Source organism: Chiloscyllium plagiosum, unplaced genomic scaffold (genome assembly GCF_037043375.1).
Source record: "Chiloscyllium plagiosum isolate Xiang-an unplaced genomic scaffold, Cpla_swu_hap1 HiC_scaffold_8, whole genome shotgun sequence".
Lineage (NCBI taxonomy): Eukaryota > Metazoa > Chordata > Chondrichthyes > Orectolobiformes > Hemiscylliidae > Chiloscyllium > Chiloscyllium plagiosum.
In genome coordinates, this window is record NW_028270146.1 from 15,175,683 (window position 1) to 15,195,645 (window position 19,963).

At 45.0% G+C, this 19,963-nt stretch overlaps 1 protein-coding gene across 1 annotated transcript in view; it reads right to left on the reverse strand.

The window, feature by feature from the left end:
• Positions 1 to 2,604: 2,604 nt before the first annotated feature.
• tshr (thyroid stimulating hormone receptor) overlaps positions 2,605 to 19,963 on the reverse strand; it is an 86,010-nt gene continuing 68,651 nt past the window's right edge. The window contains exons 8-10 of the mRNA XM_087989468.1: positions 9,676 to 9,753; positions 6,887 to 7,075; positions 2,605 to 5,232 (exon numbers count right to left, since the gene is read on the reverse strand). Of these exons, the coding sequence (XP_087845594.1) occupies positions 3,825 to 5,232; positions 6,887 to 7,075; positions 9,676 to 9,753 (1,675 nt within the window). The 3' untranslated portion in view covers positions 2,605 to 3,824. The remainder of the gene's footprint in view (positions 5,233 to 6,886; positions 7,076 to 9,675; positions 9,754 to 19,963) is intronic.

The window sequence follows — 19,963 nt, forward strand, 5'->3', positions numbered from 1 at the left end:
AATTAAAAATAAGGTGATGCTGGAGACAAGCTAAATGACTGGAATAATATGATAGGGAGAAGAGTCACGTGCTAAGGGCCTAACCAAAGTAATACATAATCCAAAACTGTGCAAACTAATTATGGTTGAGAATTCAAAACAATTATGATTGTGTTAAAAAGAACATAAAAAATAAGAGTAGGAATGGTTAATTGTCTCTCTGACCCGACTGCAACTATTGAGTATCCTAAAACCCATTGATCTTTGTCTTCATATATATCCGCAGGTTTCTGGGGCAGATCATTCTGCGATGATGATGTCACTTTATTTTTTATTTTGTTTGAGGGGAGGTTGTAAGGCAGAGGTGCAGAGCCATCTCTGAGAAAGTAACAATTTGTGAGGCCATGGGTTTTCTTAAAAGTCAATGGAAGCTGCTGGAACAGTGGTTCAGTGGTTAGCACTGCTGCCATAAGGCAGCAGGGACCCAGGTTCAATTCCACCCTCGGGTGACTGTCTGTGTGGAGTTTGCACATTCTCCCCGTGTCTGTGTGGGTTTCCTCCAGGTGCTCCGGTTTCCTCCCACAGTCCAAAGATGTGTAGTTTAGGTGAATTGGCCATGCTAAATTGCCCACAATATCCAGGGATGTGTAGGCTAGGTCCATTAGTCAGGGATAAATGAAGAGTGATAGGGGAATGGGTCTGAATGGAATAGTCTTCCGAGAGTCAGTGTGGACTTGCTGGGCCCAAGGGCCTGTTTCCACGCTGTAGGGATTCTATGATTCAGCCTGGGTTGGGGCCAGCCCTCACAGACTGGGCGTTTTAGTTTTAAGCAGACCCATTTTGACAAGTTGTGACACAGCAGCTCTGTGCACAGAGGAACATACTAAACTAACCAAAGTGTACAATATAGACTTTGTTTAAGGCAACAAAGCATACTTCTGGGGTTAAAACAAAAAGCATTATTTGGTCAGAGTGATTTGTTTCCAAGGTGATATTTCTTGTAAATATTGAGAAAGCAGACGGTGTTCCAATGTAAAGGACCAAATATAATAGGTGCAGCAATACATATCTCCTTTTCACTTGTATTGGCAGCTAACTGGTCCAACCTAGATACCAAGAACAATGTTGCTTAACATCCTAATAGCAGGCACCTTTTGGTATAAGGGGATATAGCCAGTGTTAAAGCAGAGGAATTGTGAGGGAAGATGCTATGTCTCTTTTAATTGATTGGTTATTGTTAGTGATGTGCCACTTCTTAAGATGCACAGGGGTAGGACATTATTAAGTAGAGCACTTAAAGAGAGAGCCAGAGGGGGGTGGGTGAGGAGAAAGCAGACATCCATGATACTGTATTTTGTAAATTAAGCAATCATCAAGAAACCTATTCGTACTTAGATTCACACTTCAACCATTGCCTTGGGGTTGGGGTAACTTGGTTGCTGCACATTTCTGGCACAAGATAGACTTTTGACCAGTCTTCCGTATGGGACCTTACTAAAATCTTACTAAAATCTTACTAAAATCCATGTAGACAACATCCACTGCCACATGCCTCCTTGCCACTTCCCCAAAGATTTCAATCAAATGTGTAAGGGATGACCTCCCTTAACAAAGCCATGCTGACTATCCCTGACTAGTCCATGCCTTTCCAAGTGATTCTGAGGGGTCTTGACAGGGTAGATGTGGAGAGAATGTTTCTTTGATTGAAGATTCTAGAACACAAGGGTTGTTGTTGAAAAATCAGGTTGCCTATTTAAAACAGAGATGAAGCAAAACCTTTCCTCTCAGAAGGTTGTGAATCTTTGGAACATTCTTCCTGAAAAGCAGGGCTCTTGAATATTTTTAAGGTGGAGGTAGATTGATCCTTGTTAAGCAGTGGGTAAAGTTTATCCAGGGTCAGCAGGAATGCCCTTTGCTGGTATTGAATGGTACAGAAGGGTTGAGAGGCCGAATGGCCCACTTCTGTTCCTTGTTTGTCTGCCTATCACTGTTCCTTTAATGTCACTTGGGTCAAAGTCACAGAGTCATAGAGTCATGCATCATGAAAACAGACCTTGCTATATAAACACCACACTCTGTGTGTAAAAATTGCTCCTCAGGTCCCTTTTATATCTTTCCCCTATGCCCTTAAGTTTTGAAGTCCTCCACCCTGGGAAAAGACCTTGGCTATCCTCCTTATTCATGCCCCTCACGACTTTATAAACCTCTATAAGGTCACCCCTCAAGCTCAAGAAGATAAAAGTCCCATCCTCTCCAGTCTCCACCTGTACCTCAAACCCTTTAGTCCCAGTAACATCCTGGTAAATCTTTTCAGCACCCTTCCCAATTTAATAATATCCCTGTAGCTGGAACTTCCTCCTTAATGTCACAGTAGGGCCAGCTGGTTCAGGAAGGCAGCTCATGCCCACCTTCTCAAGGGCATCTCGGAATGGGTAATAAATGCTGGCCCAGCCAGTGACGGCCCAGATCCTATGAACAATTAAAGAAGTGGATGTCCAAATTTCTGTTTCTTCTTTAAAACAGAATTCAAACTCCTTCATTTTAACACAGAAACAAACCAGCTCGGGCCCTGAAAATAACATCAGTCTATCTGCAAGCAATACATAAACCAGAGTTGAAATGAAGTAGCTTTAATGTCTCAACATTTATCCACAAATGTCTCTTCTTTCTCAGTACACATGAAATCCAGGAGCAAATCATTTGCAATTCAATTGATCTTATACTCAACAGTATCACTCAGAAATATTCACTATTCTACTCTCGCAGATTTTGAATAAATGTTCATGGGAGCATTTCAACTAGAGACTCTTGTCTCAATTTGTTTGACTGTCCATCTGAGTGAAGTGCTGGAGAGGGAGATCTTCTCTAGTGATGTTACTAACTGCAGACTGGGTATGGTTAGTCCCCGAGTGAACAGTTCCATTTTAGTAATTGGAATGGAATTGAAGTGTTACAGACACTATCGTTCAAAGGCATTCTGAATGCGAACGTGGATTGCCCAGTAGGCTGGCACAGGAAGATACTGCTATTACTTTGTTAGATATCAGGAGTGTAGTGGAGTCCATAACATGCAATTAGCTTCCTTTAAACTGCTGTCGGAGTTTAGTACAAACGGTAATCCTGCACCAATTTGAGGGGATTAGAAAGTCTCAAATGTACACAAATTAATTGAACACTACTTCTGTTTGCTCTTAATTCACTGCACCTAACTGAGGCAGGAGCCAGACTGTGAGTACAGCCTTTGACAAACAGAATACTGACAGCTTTGACAGTGACTAATGGGGTCTGGCTTTACTTTTACGCCCAATGTAAAATGATAAGGGGCCTGGATACAGTCAAAGAGACACGGAGAACTACAGCACAGAATAAGGCCCTTCGACCCATCGTGTCTGTGCTGGTCATAAACATCTAATAATTCTAATCCCATTTTCCAGCACTGAGCCCATAGCCTTGTGTGTTAAGTGCATTGCCACATACTTCTTCAATGTGATGAGGGTTTCTGCCTCTCCCACTCTTACAGGCTATGAGTCCCAGAGTGCCACCACCCTCTGGGTGAAAGCATTTATTCCTCAAATCCCCTTGAAACTTTGTGACCCCCTAGGGAGCCCAGTAGCTGGATTGGGATTATCGAGCTCATTGGAATTAGACACCCTACCAATAATCTTCTCATACATTAGTGGAACCAGTTCAATAGCCTCTCTTGAATTTACAACAACTGAACCATTTTGTAATAATACAAATAAACCTACTTTTGTTTCTCATTGCTCCCCACTGCAGCCAGTTCAGTCACAAGTTAACCTTCAAGTCTAACAATATTTCCCTGGGGGCCCCCCTGCAATCCGCAGTTACAGTTCACTCACAATACACTCTCTTGTAGCAGACTTCAACTGTCCGCGGTTACTGGGGTGTTGGTGAGGGCTGGCGTTGGCAAGGTTGACGGGTGCCCCTGTATTGCCCTGGTTCCTGGCAAGAGTGCTGGCATTCTTGCCAGGGAGGGCCTGCCCCCGATAGAGCTGGGCCCGGTACTGGCAGAGGCCCACCTTGCTCAGCAAGACGAAGATGTCTCGGCGGAAAGCCTTGGTGAAGATGACGTAGAGGAAAGGGTTGGCGCAGGAATTGAGTGGGTAGAAGAGGACCAGCAGAATCTTGGAGTTGGTCACGGTGATCAGCGGCTTGTTCAAGATGGCGGACAACGCATAGAAAGAAATGGGGGCCATGCAGGTGAAGTCGGTGAAGATGAGGATTGCCATGCGTTTGGCCATTTTTGTGTCTTTGCTGCCAGACTTATAATGCGGGTTCTTTACCGTGATGTAAATCTTGACATAGCAGGCGCAGATGATGACAAATGCCAAGATGTTGACCAACAGTACCAAGACGAGGTAGCCCTGAGCTAACTGGGACTCTGTGTCCATTGGCAGGCAGATGCTAACCTTAATGTAGCTGCTGACTCCTAAAATGGGCAGAAGTGCTAAGGTGATGCAGATTACCCAGCCGCCCACCATGACCATGGTGGCATGCCGTAGCCGCATCTTCCTGTCCAAACGCATAGCGAAGTTGATGGCGTACCAGCGCTCCAGTGTGATCACCGTCAGCGTATAGACTGAGAACTCACTGGCAAAGACCGTGAAGAATCCAGCGGTTTTACACCCTGGCCCTGTCTGCCAGTCGATGGCGTGATTGTAATACTCACTCCTGGTGTAGAGGTCTACGGAGGCGATCAGCAGCAAGTAAACGCCCATGCAGAAATCAGCCACAGCCAGATTGCACATCAGAAAACGAGGGACTGTGAGCTTGTAGTGACTCGTCAGCAGAATCAAGAGCACAAAGGTGTTGCCAAGAATGGCCAACAAGTTAACGAACCACACTATGATTCTCAAAGAGTCGTAGCCCATGATGTCCTCGCAAGGGTTAAATTCATCCGGCTCAGGCTTGCAGACAATCTCCTCATTGCCTCCGCACACCATGTAGTCATAATGATTGTCAAAAGCTTGCACGTGGTCCTCTTGAGGGTTCTTCAGCTCTTGGCCAAACCCAACATCTCCATCTCCTTGTTCCTCGAAGAACACGTAATAGTGAGAGTTACTATGGAAATCGCGGAGCTTGGAAGCCTGGTTAGAGGAGTGAGCTGCGTTGTTATCCTCAGCGTAATCACGGTGTAAGAGCTCACTGTGTAAACTGAAGGATCTTCTCTGCCGGAAACCATGACTTGTGCTATGGTTGCACATTATTGACTCTAAAAGCCTGTACGGCAAACTGGAGAGCAAAAAAAAGACATTGCAGAATATGTGGATCATAATTATTGAAGTAAATCTGACAAGTGCTTCAGTATCACTGTGCAGCTGAATTCAGGACTCAGGGTACAGTCTTCTACTCTAACTCTTACTATCTGAACAGCAAAATCCAATTTTTTAACAGAATCCATAGTGTGAAGCAGGCCATTCAGTCCATCGAGTCCATACCAACCCTCAAAAGAGCATCCCACCCAGACCAACGCCCCCCACCCTGTATCTCCCATGGCTAACCCACCTAGCCCGCACACTGTGGGCAATTTGCCATGGTCAATCCACCTAACCCGCATGTCTTTGGACTGTGGTACAAGCACCCGGAAGAAACCCACACAGACATGGGGAGAATGTGCAAACAACACGCTGACAGCTACCCGAGGCTGGAATGGAACCTGGATCCCAGATGCTGTGAGGCAGCAGTGTTGACCTCTCAGGTTTACATGTTGCCTGCGATCAATTTTAAATTTCTCATCCTTTTTTCTCAAATCCTTCCATTGCCTCAGCCCTCTCTTCTTCTGTAACCTCCTGCATTCTTACAACCCTCTGTGTTATCCGCATTTCTCCAAATCTGACTTCTTCCCCCAACACCAACCCCCCACCCCACCCAACCCTTGCTGACTTTAATCTCTGCTCCCCTGGTGGTCACATCCACACTTTATCCCAACCAGTGTGTCCCAAGCAGATTTCCCAGGATCCAGGAGTTTCCTGAGCATTGGAAAGGGCATTGAGAAAATTTCAAGTAGTTTCAAAATTGTTAAGTCTTGAGAATTTCCATTCAGCGAAAAATAGACTTTATTCATTCTACAGTATTTTAGGTTCACAATGTGTGAGTGGCGAGAAAGGACAAGTTTAAATTAGATTCCCTACAGTTGGGGCATTTGGCCCAACAAGTCCACACTGACCCTCTGAAGAGTAACCCACCCAGACCCATTTCCCTTTGACTAATGCACCTAACACCACGGGCAATTTAGCATGGTCAATCCACCTGACCTGCACATCTGTGGACTGTGGGAGGAAACCGGAGCACCCGGAGGAAACCCACGCAGACACGGGGAGAATGTGCAAACTCCACACAGACAGTCGCCTGAGGCTGGAATTGAACCTGGGTCCCTGGTGCTGTGAAGCAGCAGTGCTAATCACTGAGCCACTGTAGTTCACAATATATTGCAAGTTCTTTCAATAAAAAAGGTTGAAATCCAATGTTTGATAAGATTCAAACTCCTCCCTCATCCCCTCTGCATATCCCAGTTTCTTTTAAGACACTTCTTAAAACCCTCCGCTTGATCTAAACATGATTTTCTTCACCTGATGTACATCTCCTTACTTAGCCCAGGGTCAAGTTTTGTTTGGTAATAGTATCTGTGCAGCACCTTTGGGATGGTTTTGATTGACTCAGTTCCACAGTAGTGACTAGTTTATAGGGAAGTACTTCTTCATGATCTATTCCCCTTCCCTCCCCACCTCAGTCTCTTAAAGTCAGCAACATCCTCATTATTAAACCTGGACTCAGCGGTCACACAGAAATATTTTGTTTACTACCTTGTCTCCAGGCGGGTTTCAGTATCTGGAGTCATGGTCCCAGGAAAATACCATTTTGAGGTGGGCACCAGTCACTAACTCACCCTTTGTTCTTCTTCCAGTTCTTAAAAGCGCAGCAGTGACTCGGGTACGTGAGGTCAGCTCTGGTGAGGTGAAGGAAAGTCTTCAGAGGAGGCAACCTCTTCAATGTCCATGTATTCTTTGCCATTAGTTCCTTCAGTTGGTCCAGCCCCTTGCTTGGGAGGGAGTGGACACTGGACTGAGAAACATCACTATGAGAAGGAGAGACCATTATTAACTCACGGACTGGCCACTCTCAAGCTGAAATCAAACTGTCTGATAAATATAGAGTGGGAGAGTGAGCAATAGACCATGGAGTGTTGAACCTGTGTTCAATGACCATTCCTCCTGTGCCCCCCCCCTCCAGTTCCACCCTAAGTAAATACCTCATCTCTGACCCCACCCCAATACACAACTGGGACAGGGGTATTTCCACAAAGTAAGCAGAATACTGACTACATACAGAGCATAGTGGGGATTCTGCACAAGGGGCTAAATGGGAGCAACTGGGGTATGGATGGGGTTGGAATTGCCCCTCTCCCCTGAATGAATGAAGAAGCAAACACTGGCACTGGCCCTTTTCACCCGTGAACAGGGAAATGTCACCAAATCCTGTGGAAACAGAATGTAACAGGACACTACCTCAAATACAATTCTCACCCTGCTCCTCGTGTCCCTAAAAACCACCCCTGGTCATTTCTGTTCCCTCCTGGGGTAAATTGGATGATCTTTGAGTTAACTCCCTTCCAGTCCCAATCTCTACAGGACCAAAAGGCACTGTCAGGTTATCCAGCAAGAACAGTGTTGTCATGAGGGAAACATTTTCATTGGGACATTTGAAAAAAACAGAAATGATCAAGTGATAATCCAATCAATGCAGATATTGAAGAACCCACTGGAGTCCTGATTTCTCCTGCAATCAGCCTTACCTCCCATATAAAGTGTGTTCCCGGCTCTCCACAATGAGCCACCTACAAAAACACATACATACTCAAAGTTTGTGAGAAGATTTGTAGCTCGGGTGCTCGTTGCTGTGGTTCTGTTCGCCGAGCTGGAAGTTTTTGTTGCAAACGTTTCGTCCCCTGTCTAGGTGACATCCTCAGTGCTTGAGCCTCCTGTGAAGCTTCTGTGGTGTTTCCTCCGGCATTTATAGTGGCCTGTCCCTGCCGCTTCCGGTTGTCAGTTTCAGCTGTCCGCTGTAGTGCCGGTATATTGGGTCCAGGTCAATGTGTTTGTTGATGGAGTTTGTAGATGAGTGCCAAGCTTCTAGGAATTCCCTGGCTGTTCTTTGTTTCGCTTGCCCTATGATAGTAGTGTTGTCCCAGTCGAATTCATGCTGCTTGTTGTCTGCGTGTGTGGCTACTAGGGATAGCTGGTCGTGTTGTTTCGTGGCTAGTTGATGTTCGTGGATGCGGATCGTTAGCTGTCTTCCTGTTTGTCCTATATAGTGTTTTGTGCAGTCCTTGCATGGGATTTTGTACACTACGTTAGTTTTGCTCATGCTGGGTATCGGGTCCTTCGTTTTGATGAGTTGTCTGAGAGTGGCTGTTGGTTTGTGTGCTGTTATAGGTCCTAGTGGTCACAGTAGTCTGGCTGTCAGTTCAGAGATGTTCTTGACGTATGGTAGTGTGGCTAGTCCTTTGGGTTGCGGCATGTCCTCGTTCTGTTGTCTCTCCCTTAGGCATCCGTTGATGAAATTGCGAGGATATCCGTTTTTTGCGAATACCTTGTAATTTCATCAACAGATGCCGAATGGAGAGACAACAGAACGAGGACATGCCGCAACCCAAAGGACTAGCCACACTACCATATGTCAAGAACATCTCTGAAATGACAGCCAGACTACTGCGACCACTAGGACTTATAACAGCACACAAACCAACAGCCACTCTCAGACAACAACTCACCACAACGAAGGACCCGATACCCAGCATGAGCAAAACTAACGTAGTGTACAAAGTCCCATGCAAGGACTGCACAAAACACTATATAGGACAAACAGGAAGACAGCTAATGATCCGCATCCACGAACATCTACTAGCCACGAAACGACACGACCAGCTATCCCTAGTAGCCACACACGCAGACGACAAGCAACATGAATTTGACTGGGACAACACTACCATTATAGGGCAAGCCAAACAAAGAATAGCCAGGGAATTCCTAGAAGCTTGGCACTCATCCACAAACTCCATCAACAAACACATAGACCTGGACCCAATATACCGGCCACTACAGCGGACAGCGGAAACACAACCGGAAGCGGCAGGGACAGGCCACTATAAATGCCGGAGGAAACACCACAGAAGCGCTTCACAGGAGGCTCCCAAGCACTGAGGATGTCACCTAGACAGGGGACGAAACGTTTGCAACAAAAATTTCCAGCTCGGCGAACAGAACCGCAGCACACATACATACTCACACACACATTCACACACTCACACACACACATTCACACACACACACATACACACTCATACACACATACTCACACACACATACCCACGCACACATACATACACACACACACATACCCACGCACACACATACTCACACAAACACACACGATGTTCCTCCCCTCCCACACACTGTGTTCTCCCAACTCCACAATAAGCCCACCCTCCCCACACCCAGTTTGCCCCTAATATGTCAGCTCCTGTCATCCCAATGATTTAAAATACTGCACGTCCCAACAGGCACTGTTTGGCCATCCCTTTGTGATGCTTGTCTTTTCTTTATTAATGCAGGTCTTCCAGGAATTCTCCTGAGACTAAATCAACCCTCAACTGGCCTTCTAATAGTAATTACGTACAGCAGAGTGGGTCCACCCAAGACTCCTGTAAAGACATCCTCGTTGAAGGATGACAAGAGCTTGTTCTTGTGCAGGTAACTGTTAAAAAGAAAATAAACAACAGGATTCAAGTTGCTCTTGATTCTGTCGGTGTTAAAACCCAAGACTCTGTTAGAAACACAAAACACACTTGAGAGAGGAGCCCTCACTGCAAAAAGAATTTGAGGATTTGATGTTTGCAAATGTCCAGGTTTCAAGTCTCCAGGACATTAACCAGTAAGAGCCTGCTCTGAGCAACAGTCAGCTGAAGAGGGAGGCATTTGAGAAAAATTATTTACCATCTTCTTGAAGCATTTTTATATACGTACAATATATGTACAATATGGTACAAAATAACTGGCAATTTTTATGAATTTAGGAGTCATACAGCACAGAAACAGACCCTTTGATCCAACCAGGTAAAAACAAGGAATGCAGATGCTGGAAACCAGATTCTAGATTAGAGTGGTGCTGGAAAAGCATAGCAGGTCAGGCAGCATCCGAGGAGCAGGAAAATCGACGTTTCGGGCAAAAGCCCTTCATCTTTGATCCAACCAGTCCATGCCGATCATGTTCCCACACTAAACTAGTCTCACTTTCCTGCGTTTGGCCCATATCCCTCCAAACCTTTCCTCATCATGAACTTATCCAAAGGTTTTTTAAATGTTGTCACTGTACTTCCTCCAGCAGTTCATTCCACACACAAACTACTCTCTATGTAAAAACGTTGTCCCACATGTCCTTTGTAAATCTTTCTCTTCTCACTTTCAAAATATGCCCCCTCAATTTTGAAACCCCACCCTCCCCCCACCACCTCAGTGAAAAGACCTTTGCTACTCACCTTATCCATATCCCTCATGATTTTATAAACCTCAATAAGGTCACCCCTCCAGGTCCTGTGAAAAAATGCCCCAGCCTATCTAATTATAACTCATTAGCATTAATCCAACTGAGTTTGCCTATTGGTCTAAAAAGTGGAGTTTTGAGTCAAGAGAGAAGTTAAAGTCTTAAAAATCTGTTTCCAAACTCAAACCCAACTTTATCTTGAGGCTGACTGAAGGTACTGTAGGTTGAGGAGATCCGAGTGTTTGGGGGGTGTGAGGTGAGAGAAAGCGGCAAAGTCAGGGTCATCCCAGCCCTGGTATAACCTTTGATCCCTCACCTCCACCAGGAAACCTTGATCTCTTGTACTAATTTAAACTTGCATGGACTGTGGGTGATGTTGACAAAGTCATGATTCCTGCCCAGGTCTAATTGCTCTTGAACCCAGTGCCACGCTGGCCATTTCAGAGGGCAGTTACAGCATCAACCACTGAGAGTCAGGAGTCACGTGTAGGCCAGATGAATTATGGACACAGATTTTCTTCCCTGAATGCATTCATGAACCAGACAGGATTTTGCTTTTTTTTTGAGAATTGATTCCTGAGACTGCCTTTCACTTCCAATTTTTCAGTAACTGATCTTTAATTCCACCAGCCGTTATGATGAGGTTTGAACCCGTGTGCCCATCTTGGGCCTTTGGATTACCATTACCATCTCTTCACATCCCAAGCACCAAAACAAAATCTCTAACAAACCCTTCAGATTGCAATTCTCAGGCACCTCCACCATATCCCTGGTACCATAGCCCTGCTGGTTGACCCCACCCCCTAGCATCCAAACCAATCCTCCCGCTAAACCCTTTCCCACCAAACCCCTCCTCATGAACAGATAATACAAGCACCTTTCTCAGGGGCAAGAATAGTTTCTTCCTCCATCCCCTGACTCCACAGCTTCAGCGATCAGATCTTTTCCCTATTCCCATCTTCTCCTGCTTAAACCCCTTCTCGAACCCCAGCCACCAAAAACATCACGAAGGGTCTCTCTTGCTGGCATTTAGTGGTGGGATTTGAGGACAATCCTTGGCAATCTTCCAACCATTTGATTAATTTGAGACGCACATAGCTACCATTGCCACTAGGTGGGGTTTGTGAGTGTTTGTGTGTATATATGAGTCTTTAGGTGACTTTGGAGTGTATGTATGTGGGTATTTGTGTATGTCTGTGTGTAGTTGTGTCTGAATGCAGGTGTGCATTTGTATATATGTGTGTCTTATGGGTGTTTGTGCCTGTGTAGTGTATGGGTGTCTGTGTATATGTGGGTGTCTGTATGTGTGTGCATATGGTTGTGTGTGTATATGAATGTCTGTCTCAGTATGTGTGTGTCTAAGGGTATCTGTGTATGTATATGTCTGTATGTTTGGTTGTGCTATGGGTATCTATGTGTATGCATGTGTCTTTATGTATGTGGTTGTGTCTATGACTGTGTGTGTGTCTATGGGTATCTGTGTGAATGTATGTGTCTGTGTGTATGTGGTTGTGTCTATGAGTGTGTGTGTATCTATGCGTATCTGTGTGTATGTAGTTGTGTCTATGAGTGTGTGTGTATCTATGGGTATCTGTGTGTATGTGTGTGTCTGTGTATATGTGGTTGTGTCTATGGGTGTGTGTATCTATGGGTATCTGTGTGTATGTATGTATGTGTATGAGGTTGTGTCTATGACTGTGTGTGTGTATCTATGGGTATCTGTGTGTATGTATGTGTCTGTGTGTATGTGGTTGTGTCTATGGGTGTGTGTGTGTCTATGGGTATCTGTGTGTATGTATGTGTCTGTGAGAATGTGGTTGTGTCTATGGGTATCTGTGTGTATGTATGTGTCTGTGTGTATGTGGTTGTGTCTATGAGTGTGTGTGTGTCGATGGGTATCTGTGTGTATGTGTCTGTGTGTATGTGGTTGTGTCTATGGATGTGTGTGTGTCCAAGGGTATCTGTGTATATGTATGTGTCTGCGTGTATGTGGTTGTGTCTATGAAAGTGTATGTGTCTATGGGTATCTGTGTGTATATATGTGTCTGTGTGTATGTGGTTGTGTCAATGAGTGTGTGTGTGTCTATGGGTATCTGTGTGTATGTATGTGTCTGTGTGTGTATGTGGGTGTGTCTATGACTATGTGTGTATCTATGGGTATCTGTGTGTATGTATGTGTCTGTGTGTATGTATGTGTCTGTGTGTATGTTGTGTCTATGAGTGTGTGTGTGTGTGTCTATGGGTATCTGGGTGAGTGCCTGTGTCTCTGTGTATGTGGTTGTGTCTATGACTGTATGTGTGTCTATGGGTATCTGTGTGAATGTATGTGTCTGAGTGTATGTGCTTGTGTCTATGACTGTGTGTGTATATATATATGTGTCTGTGTGTTTGTGATTGTGTTTATGACTGAGTGTGTGTCTATAGGTACCTGTGTCTATGTATGTGTCAGTGTGTATGTGGTTTTGTCTATGAGTGTGTGTGTGTCAATGGGTAACTGTGTGTATGTATGTGTCTGTGTGTATGTGGCTGTGTCTATGACTGTGTGTGTGTCTATGGGTATCTGTGTGTATGTATGTGTCTGTGTGTATGTGGTTGTGTCTATGAGCGTGTGTCTATGGGTATCTGTGTGTATGTATGTGTCTGAGTGTATGTATGTGTCTGTGTGTATGTGGTTGTGTCTATGAGCGTGTGTCTATGGGTATCTGTGTGTATGTATGTGTCTGTGTGTATGTGGTTGTGTCTATGTGTGTGTGTGTCTATGGGTATCTGTGTGAATGTATGTGTCTGTGTGTATGTGGTTGTGTCTATGAGTGTGTGTGTATCTATGGGTATCTGTGTGTATGTAGTTGTGTCTATGAGTGTGTGTGTATCTATGGGTATCTGTGTGTATGTGTGTGTCTGTGTATAAGTGGTTGTGTCTATGGGTGTGTGTGTCTATGGGTATCTGTGTGTATGTATGTATGTGTATGAGGTTGTGTCTATGACTGTGTGTGTGTATCTATGGGTATCTGTGTATGTATGTGTCTGTGTGTATGTGGTTGTGTCTATGGGTGTGTGTGTGTCTATGGGTATCTGTGTGTATGTATGTGTCTGTGAGAATGTGGTTGTGTCTATGAGTGTGAGTGTGTCTATGGGTATCTGTGTGTATGTATGTGTCTGTGTGTATGTGGTTGTGTCTATGAGTGTGTGTGTGTCGATGGGTATCTGTGTGTGTATGTGGTTGTGTCTATGGATGTGTGTGTGTCCAAGGGTATCTGTGTATATGTATGTGTCTGCGTGTATGTGGTTGTGTCTATGAAAGTGTATGTGTCTATGGGTATCTGTGTGTATATATGTGCCTGTGTGTATGTGGTTGTGTCTATGAGTGTGTGTGTGTCTATGGGTATCTGTGTGTATGTATGTGTTTGTGTGTGTATGTGGTTGTGTCTATGACTATGTGTGTATCTATGGGTATCTGTGTGTATGTATGTGTCTGTGTATGTATGTGTCTGTGTGTATGTATGTGTCTGTGTGTATGTTGTTGTGTCTATGAGTGTGTGTGTGTGTCTATGGGTATCTGTGTGTATGTATGTGTCTGAGTGTATATGGTTGTGTCTATGAGTGAGTGTGTGTCTATGGGTATCTGTGTGTATGTATGAGTCTGCGTGTACGTGGTTGTGTCTATGCGTGTATGTTTTTGCCTATGGGTATCTGTTTGTATGTGGTTGTGTCTATGACTGTGTGTGTCTATGGGTATCTGTGTGTATGTATGTTTCTGTGGGTATGTTTATGACTGTGTGTGTCTATGGGCATCTGTGTGTATGTATGTGTCTGCGTGAACGTGGTTGTGTCTATGCGTGTATGTTTGTGTCTATGGGTATCTGTGTGTATGTGGTTGTGTCTATGACTGTGTGTGTCTATGGGTATCTGTGTGTTATGTATGTGTCTGTGTGTATGTGGTTGTGCTTATGACTGTGTGTGTCTATGGGTATCTGGGTGAGTGCCTGTGTCTCTGTGTATGTGGTTGTGTCTATGACTGTATGTGTGTCTATGGGTATCTGTGTGAATGTATGTGTCTGAGTGTATGTGGTTGTGTCTATGACTGTGTGTGTATATATATGTGTCTGTGAGTTTGTGATTGTGTTTATGACTGAGTGTGTGTCTATAGGTATCTGTGTCTATGTATGTGTCAGTGTGTATGTGGTTTTGTCTATGAGTGTGTGTGTGTCAATGGGTATCTGTGTGTATGTGTCTGTGTGTATGTGGCTGTGTCTATGACTGTGTGTGTGTCTATGGGTATCTGTGTGTATGTATGTGTCTGTGTGTATGTGGTTGTGTCTATGACTGTGTGTGTGGCTATGGGTATCTGTGTGTATGTGGTTGTGTCTATGAGCGTGTGTCTATGGGTATCTGTGTGTATGTATGTGTCTGTGTGTATGTGGTTGTGTCTATGTGTGTGTGTGTCTATGGGTATCTGTGTGTATGTATGTGTCTGTGTGTATGTGGTTGTGTTTATGACTGTGTGTGTGTCTATGGGTATCTGTGTGTATGTATGTGTCTGTGTGTATGTGGTTGTGTCTATGACTGTGTGTGTGTCTATGGGTATCTATGTGTATGTACTTGTGTCTATGCGTGTGTGTGTGTCTATGGGTATCTGGGTGTATGTATGTGTCTGTGTGTATGTGGTTGTGTCTATCACTGGGTGTGTGTCTATGGGTATCTGTGTGTACGTATGTGTCTGTGTGTATGTATTTGTGTCTATGCGTGTGTGTGTGTCTATGGGTATCTGTGTCTATGTATGTGTCAGTGTGTATGTGGTTGTGTCTATGAGTGTATGTGTATCTATGGGTATCTGTGTGTATGTATGTGTCTGTGTGTATGTGGTTGTGTCTATGACTGTGTGTGTGTCTATGGGTATCTGTGTGTATGTATGTGTCGGTGTGTAGGTGGTTGTGTCTATGACTGTGTGTGTGTCTATGGGTATCTGTGTGTATGTATGTGTCTGTGTGTATGTGGTTGTGTCTATGACAGTGTGTGTGTCTATGGGTATCTGTGTGTATGTATGTGTCTGTGTGTATGTGGTTGTGTCTATGACTCTGTGTGTGTGTCTATGGGTATCTGTGTATGTATGTGTCTGTGTGTATGTGGTTGTGTCTATGAGTGTGTGTGTGTCTATGGGTATCTGTGTGTATATATGTGTCTGTGAGTATGTGATTGTGTCTATGAGTGTGTGTGTGTCTATGGGTATCTGGGTGTATGTATGTGTCTGTGTGTATGTGGTTGTGTCTATCACTGGGTGTGTGTCTATGGGTATCTGTGTGTACGTATGTGTCTGTGTGTATGTATTTGTGTCTATGCGTGTGTGTGTGTCTATGGGTATCTGTGTCTATGTATGTGTCAGTGTGTATGTGGTTGTGTCTATGAGTGTATGTGTATCTATGGGTATCTGTGTGTATGTATGTGTCTGTGTGAATGTCACTACACTAACACCTTCCACCCCAACCTCAAATTCACCTGGACAGTCTCGGACTCCTCCCTCCCCTTCCTAGACCTTTCTGTTTCTATCTCAGGCGACCGAATCAACACGGACATCTACTACAAACCAACCGACTCCCACAGCTACCTGGACTACACCTCCTCCCATCCTGCCCCCTGTAAAAACGCCATCCCATTCTCCCAATTCCTTCGTCTCCGCCGCATCTGCTCCCAGGAGGACCAGTTCAAAATACGTGCAACACAGATGGCCTCCTTCTTCAAGGACCGCAATTTCCCCCCCCGACGTGGTCGACGGTGCCCTCCACCGCATCTCCTCCACTTCCCGCTCCTCCGCCCTTGAGCCCCGCCCCTCCAACCGCCACCAGGACAGAACCCCACTGGTCCTCACCTACCACCCCACCAATCTCCATGTACAGCGCATCATCCGCCGTCACTTCCGCCACCTCCAAACAGACCTCAGCACCAAGGATATATTTCCCTCCCCTCCCCTATCAGCTTTCCGTAGAGACCACTCCCTCCGCGACTCCCTTGTCAGATCCACACCCCCCACCGACCCAACCTCCACTCCCGGCACCTTCCCTTGCAACCGCAGGAGGTGCAACACTTGCACCCACACCTCCCCCCTCACTTCTCTCCAAGGCCCCAAAGGAAACTTCCATATCAGCCACAGATTCACCTGCACCTCCACCCACATCATCTACTGCATCCGCTACAGCCGGTGTGGCCTCCTCTATATTGGGGAGACAGGCCGCCTACTTGCGGAGCGATTCAGAGAGCACCTCTGGGCCACCCGGACGAACCAACCCAACCAACCTGTAGCACAGCATTTCAACTCCCCCTCCCACTCCACCGAGGATATGCAGGTCATTGGACTCATCCACCGCCAAACCACAACAACCCGACGGTCGGAGGAGGAGCGTCTTATCTTCCGACTGGGAACCCTCCAACCGCAGGGGATGAACTTGGACTTCACCAGTTTCTTCATCCCCCCTCACCCCACCTTGTCTCAGCCGGATCCCTCCAGCCCGGCACCGCCTTCCTGACCTGCAGTCTTCTTCTTGACCTCTCCGCCTCCATCCTACTCCGACCTATCACCCTCACCTTGACCTCTTTCCACCTATCAAATTTCCAACGCCCCTCCTCCAAGTCCCTCCTCCCTACCTTTTATCTTCTCCTGCTGAACACTCTCTGCTCATTCCTGAAGAAGGGCCTGTGCCCGAAACGTCGAATCTCCTGTTCCCTGGATGCTGCCTGACCTGCTGTGCTGTTCCAGCAATAAAGTTTCAACTTTGATCTCCAGCATCTGCAGACCTCACTTTCTCCTATGTGTGTATTTGGTTGTGTCTATGACTGTGTGTGTGTCTATGGGTATCTGTGTGTATGTATGTGTCGGTGTGTAGGTGGTTGTGTCTATGACAGTGTGTGTGTCTATGGGTATCTGTGTGTATGTATGTGTCTGTGTGTATGTGGTTGTGTCTATGACAGTGTGTGTGTCTATGGGTATCTGTGTATGTATGTGTCTGTGTGTATGTGGTTGTGTCTATGAGTGTGTGTGTGTCTATGGGTATCTGTGTGTATGTATGTGTCTGTGTGTATGTGGTTGTATCTATGAGCGTGTGTGTGTCTGTGGGTATCTGTGTGTATGTATCTGTGTCTATGAGTGTGTGTGTGTATATAGGTATCTGTGTGTATGTATATGTCTGTGTGTATGTGGTTGTGTTTATCACTGTGTGTGTGTCTATGGGTATCTGTGTGTACGTATGTGTCTGTGTGTATGTATTTGTGTCTATGCGTGTGTGTGTGTCTATGGGTATTTGTGTGTATGTAGTTGTGTCTATGCGTGTGTGTGTGTGTCTATGGGTATCTGGGTGAATGTATGTGTCTGTCTGTATGTGGTTGTGTCTATGAGTGTGTGTGTATCTATGGGTATCTGTGTGTATGTATGTGTCTGTGTATATGCGGTTGTGTCTATGAGTGTGTGTGTGTCTGTGGATATCTGTGTGAATATATGTGTCTGTGTGTATGTGATTGTGTTTATGACTGTGTGTGTCTATGGGTATCTGTGTGTATGTATGTGTCTGTGTGTATGTGGTTGTGTCTATGAGTGTGTGTGTCTATGGATATGTGTATTAATGTGTGTGTCTGTGGTTGTGTCTGTGACTGTGTGTGTGAATGTGGGTATCTGTGTGTATGTATCTGTGTCTATGAGTGTGTGTGTGTCTATGGGTATCTGTGTGTATGTATGTGTCTGTGTGTATGTGGTTGTGTCTATCACTCTGTGTGTGTGTCTATGGGTATCTGTGTGTATGTATGTGTCTGTGTGTATGTATTTGTGTCTATGCGTGAGTGTGTGTCTATGGGTATCTGTGTGTATGTAGTTGTGTCTATGCGTGTGTGTGTGTCTATGGGTATCTGGGTGTATGTATGTGTCTGTCTGTATGTGGTTGTGTCTATGAGTGTGTGTGTGTCTATGGGTATCTGTGTGTATGTATGTGTCTGTGTATATGCGGTTGTGTCTATGAGTGTGTGTGTGTCTGTGGGTATCTGTGTGAATGTATGTTTCTGTGTGTATGTGATTGTGTTTATGACTGTGTGTGTCTATGGGTACCTGTGTGTATGTACGTGTCTGTGTGTATGTGGTTGTGTCTATGAGTGTGTGTGTCTATGGGTATGTGTATGAATGTGTGTGTCTGTGGTTGTGTCTATGACTGTGTGTGTGTCTATGGTATCTGTGTATATGTATGTGTCTGTGTGTATGTGGTTGTGTCTATGAGTGTGTGTGTGTCGATGGGTATCTGTGTGTATGTATGTGTCTGTGTGTATGTGGTTGTGCCTATGAGTGTGCGTGTGTCAATGGGTATCTGTGTATATGTATGTGTCTGTGTGTATGTGGTTGTGTCTATGAGTGTGTGTGTCTATGGGTATCTGTGTGTATGTATGTGTCTGCGTGTATGAGGTTGTGTCTATGAGTGTGTGTGTGTCTATGGGTATCTGTGTGTATGTATGTGTCTGTGTGTATGTGGTTGTGTCTATGAGCGTGTGTGTGTCTGTGGGTATCTGTGTGTATGTATCTGTGTCTATGAGTGTGCGTGTGTCTGTGGGTATCTGTGTGTATGTATCTGTGTCTATGACTGTGTGTGTGTTTATGGGTATCTCTGTGTATGTATGTGTCTGTGTGTATGTGGTTGTGTCTATGAGTGTGTGTGTGTCTATGGGTATCTGTGTGTATGTGGTTGTGTCTATGAGCGTGTGTGTGTCTATGGGTATCTGTGTGTATGTAGTTGTGTCTATGAGTGTGTGTGTGTCTATGGGTATCTATGTGTATGTATGTGTCTGTGTGTATGTGGTTGTGTCTATGGGTGTGTGTGTGTCTATGGGTATCTGTGTGTATGTGTTTGTGTCTATGACTGTGTATGTGTCTATGGGTATATGTGCGTATGTATGTGTCTGTGTATATCGTCTCTATGACTGTGTGTGTATCTATGGGTATCTGTGTGTATGTATGTATCTGTGTGTATGTGGTTGTGTCAATGAGTGTGTGTGTGTCTATGGGTATCTGTGTGTATGTCTGTGTCTGTGTATGTGGTTGTGTCTCTGACTGTGTGTGTCTATGGGTATCTGTGTGTATGTGTTTGTGTCTATGACTGTGTATGTGTCTATGGGTATATGTGCGTATGTATGTGTCTGTGTGTATGTTTGTTTCTGTGTGTATGTGGTTGTGTCTATGAGTGTGTGTGTGTCTATAGGTATCTGTGTGTATGTCTGTGTATGTGGTTGTGTCTCTGACTGTGTGTGTCTATGGGTATCTGTGTGTATGTGGTTATGTCTATGACTGCATGTATCTATGGTCTGTCTGTGTGTATGTGGTTGTGTCTATGAGTGTGTGTGTCTATGGGTATCTGTGTGTATCTATGTGTCTATGTGTATGTGATTGTGTCTATGAGTGTGT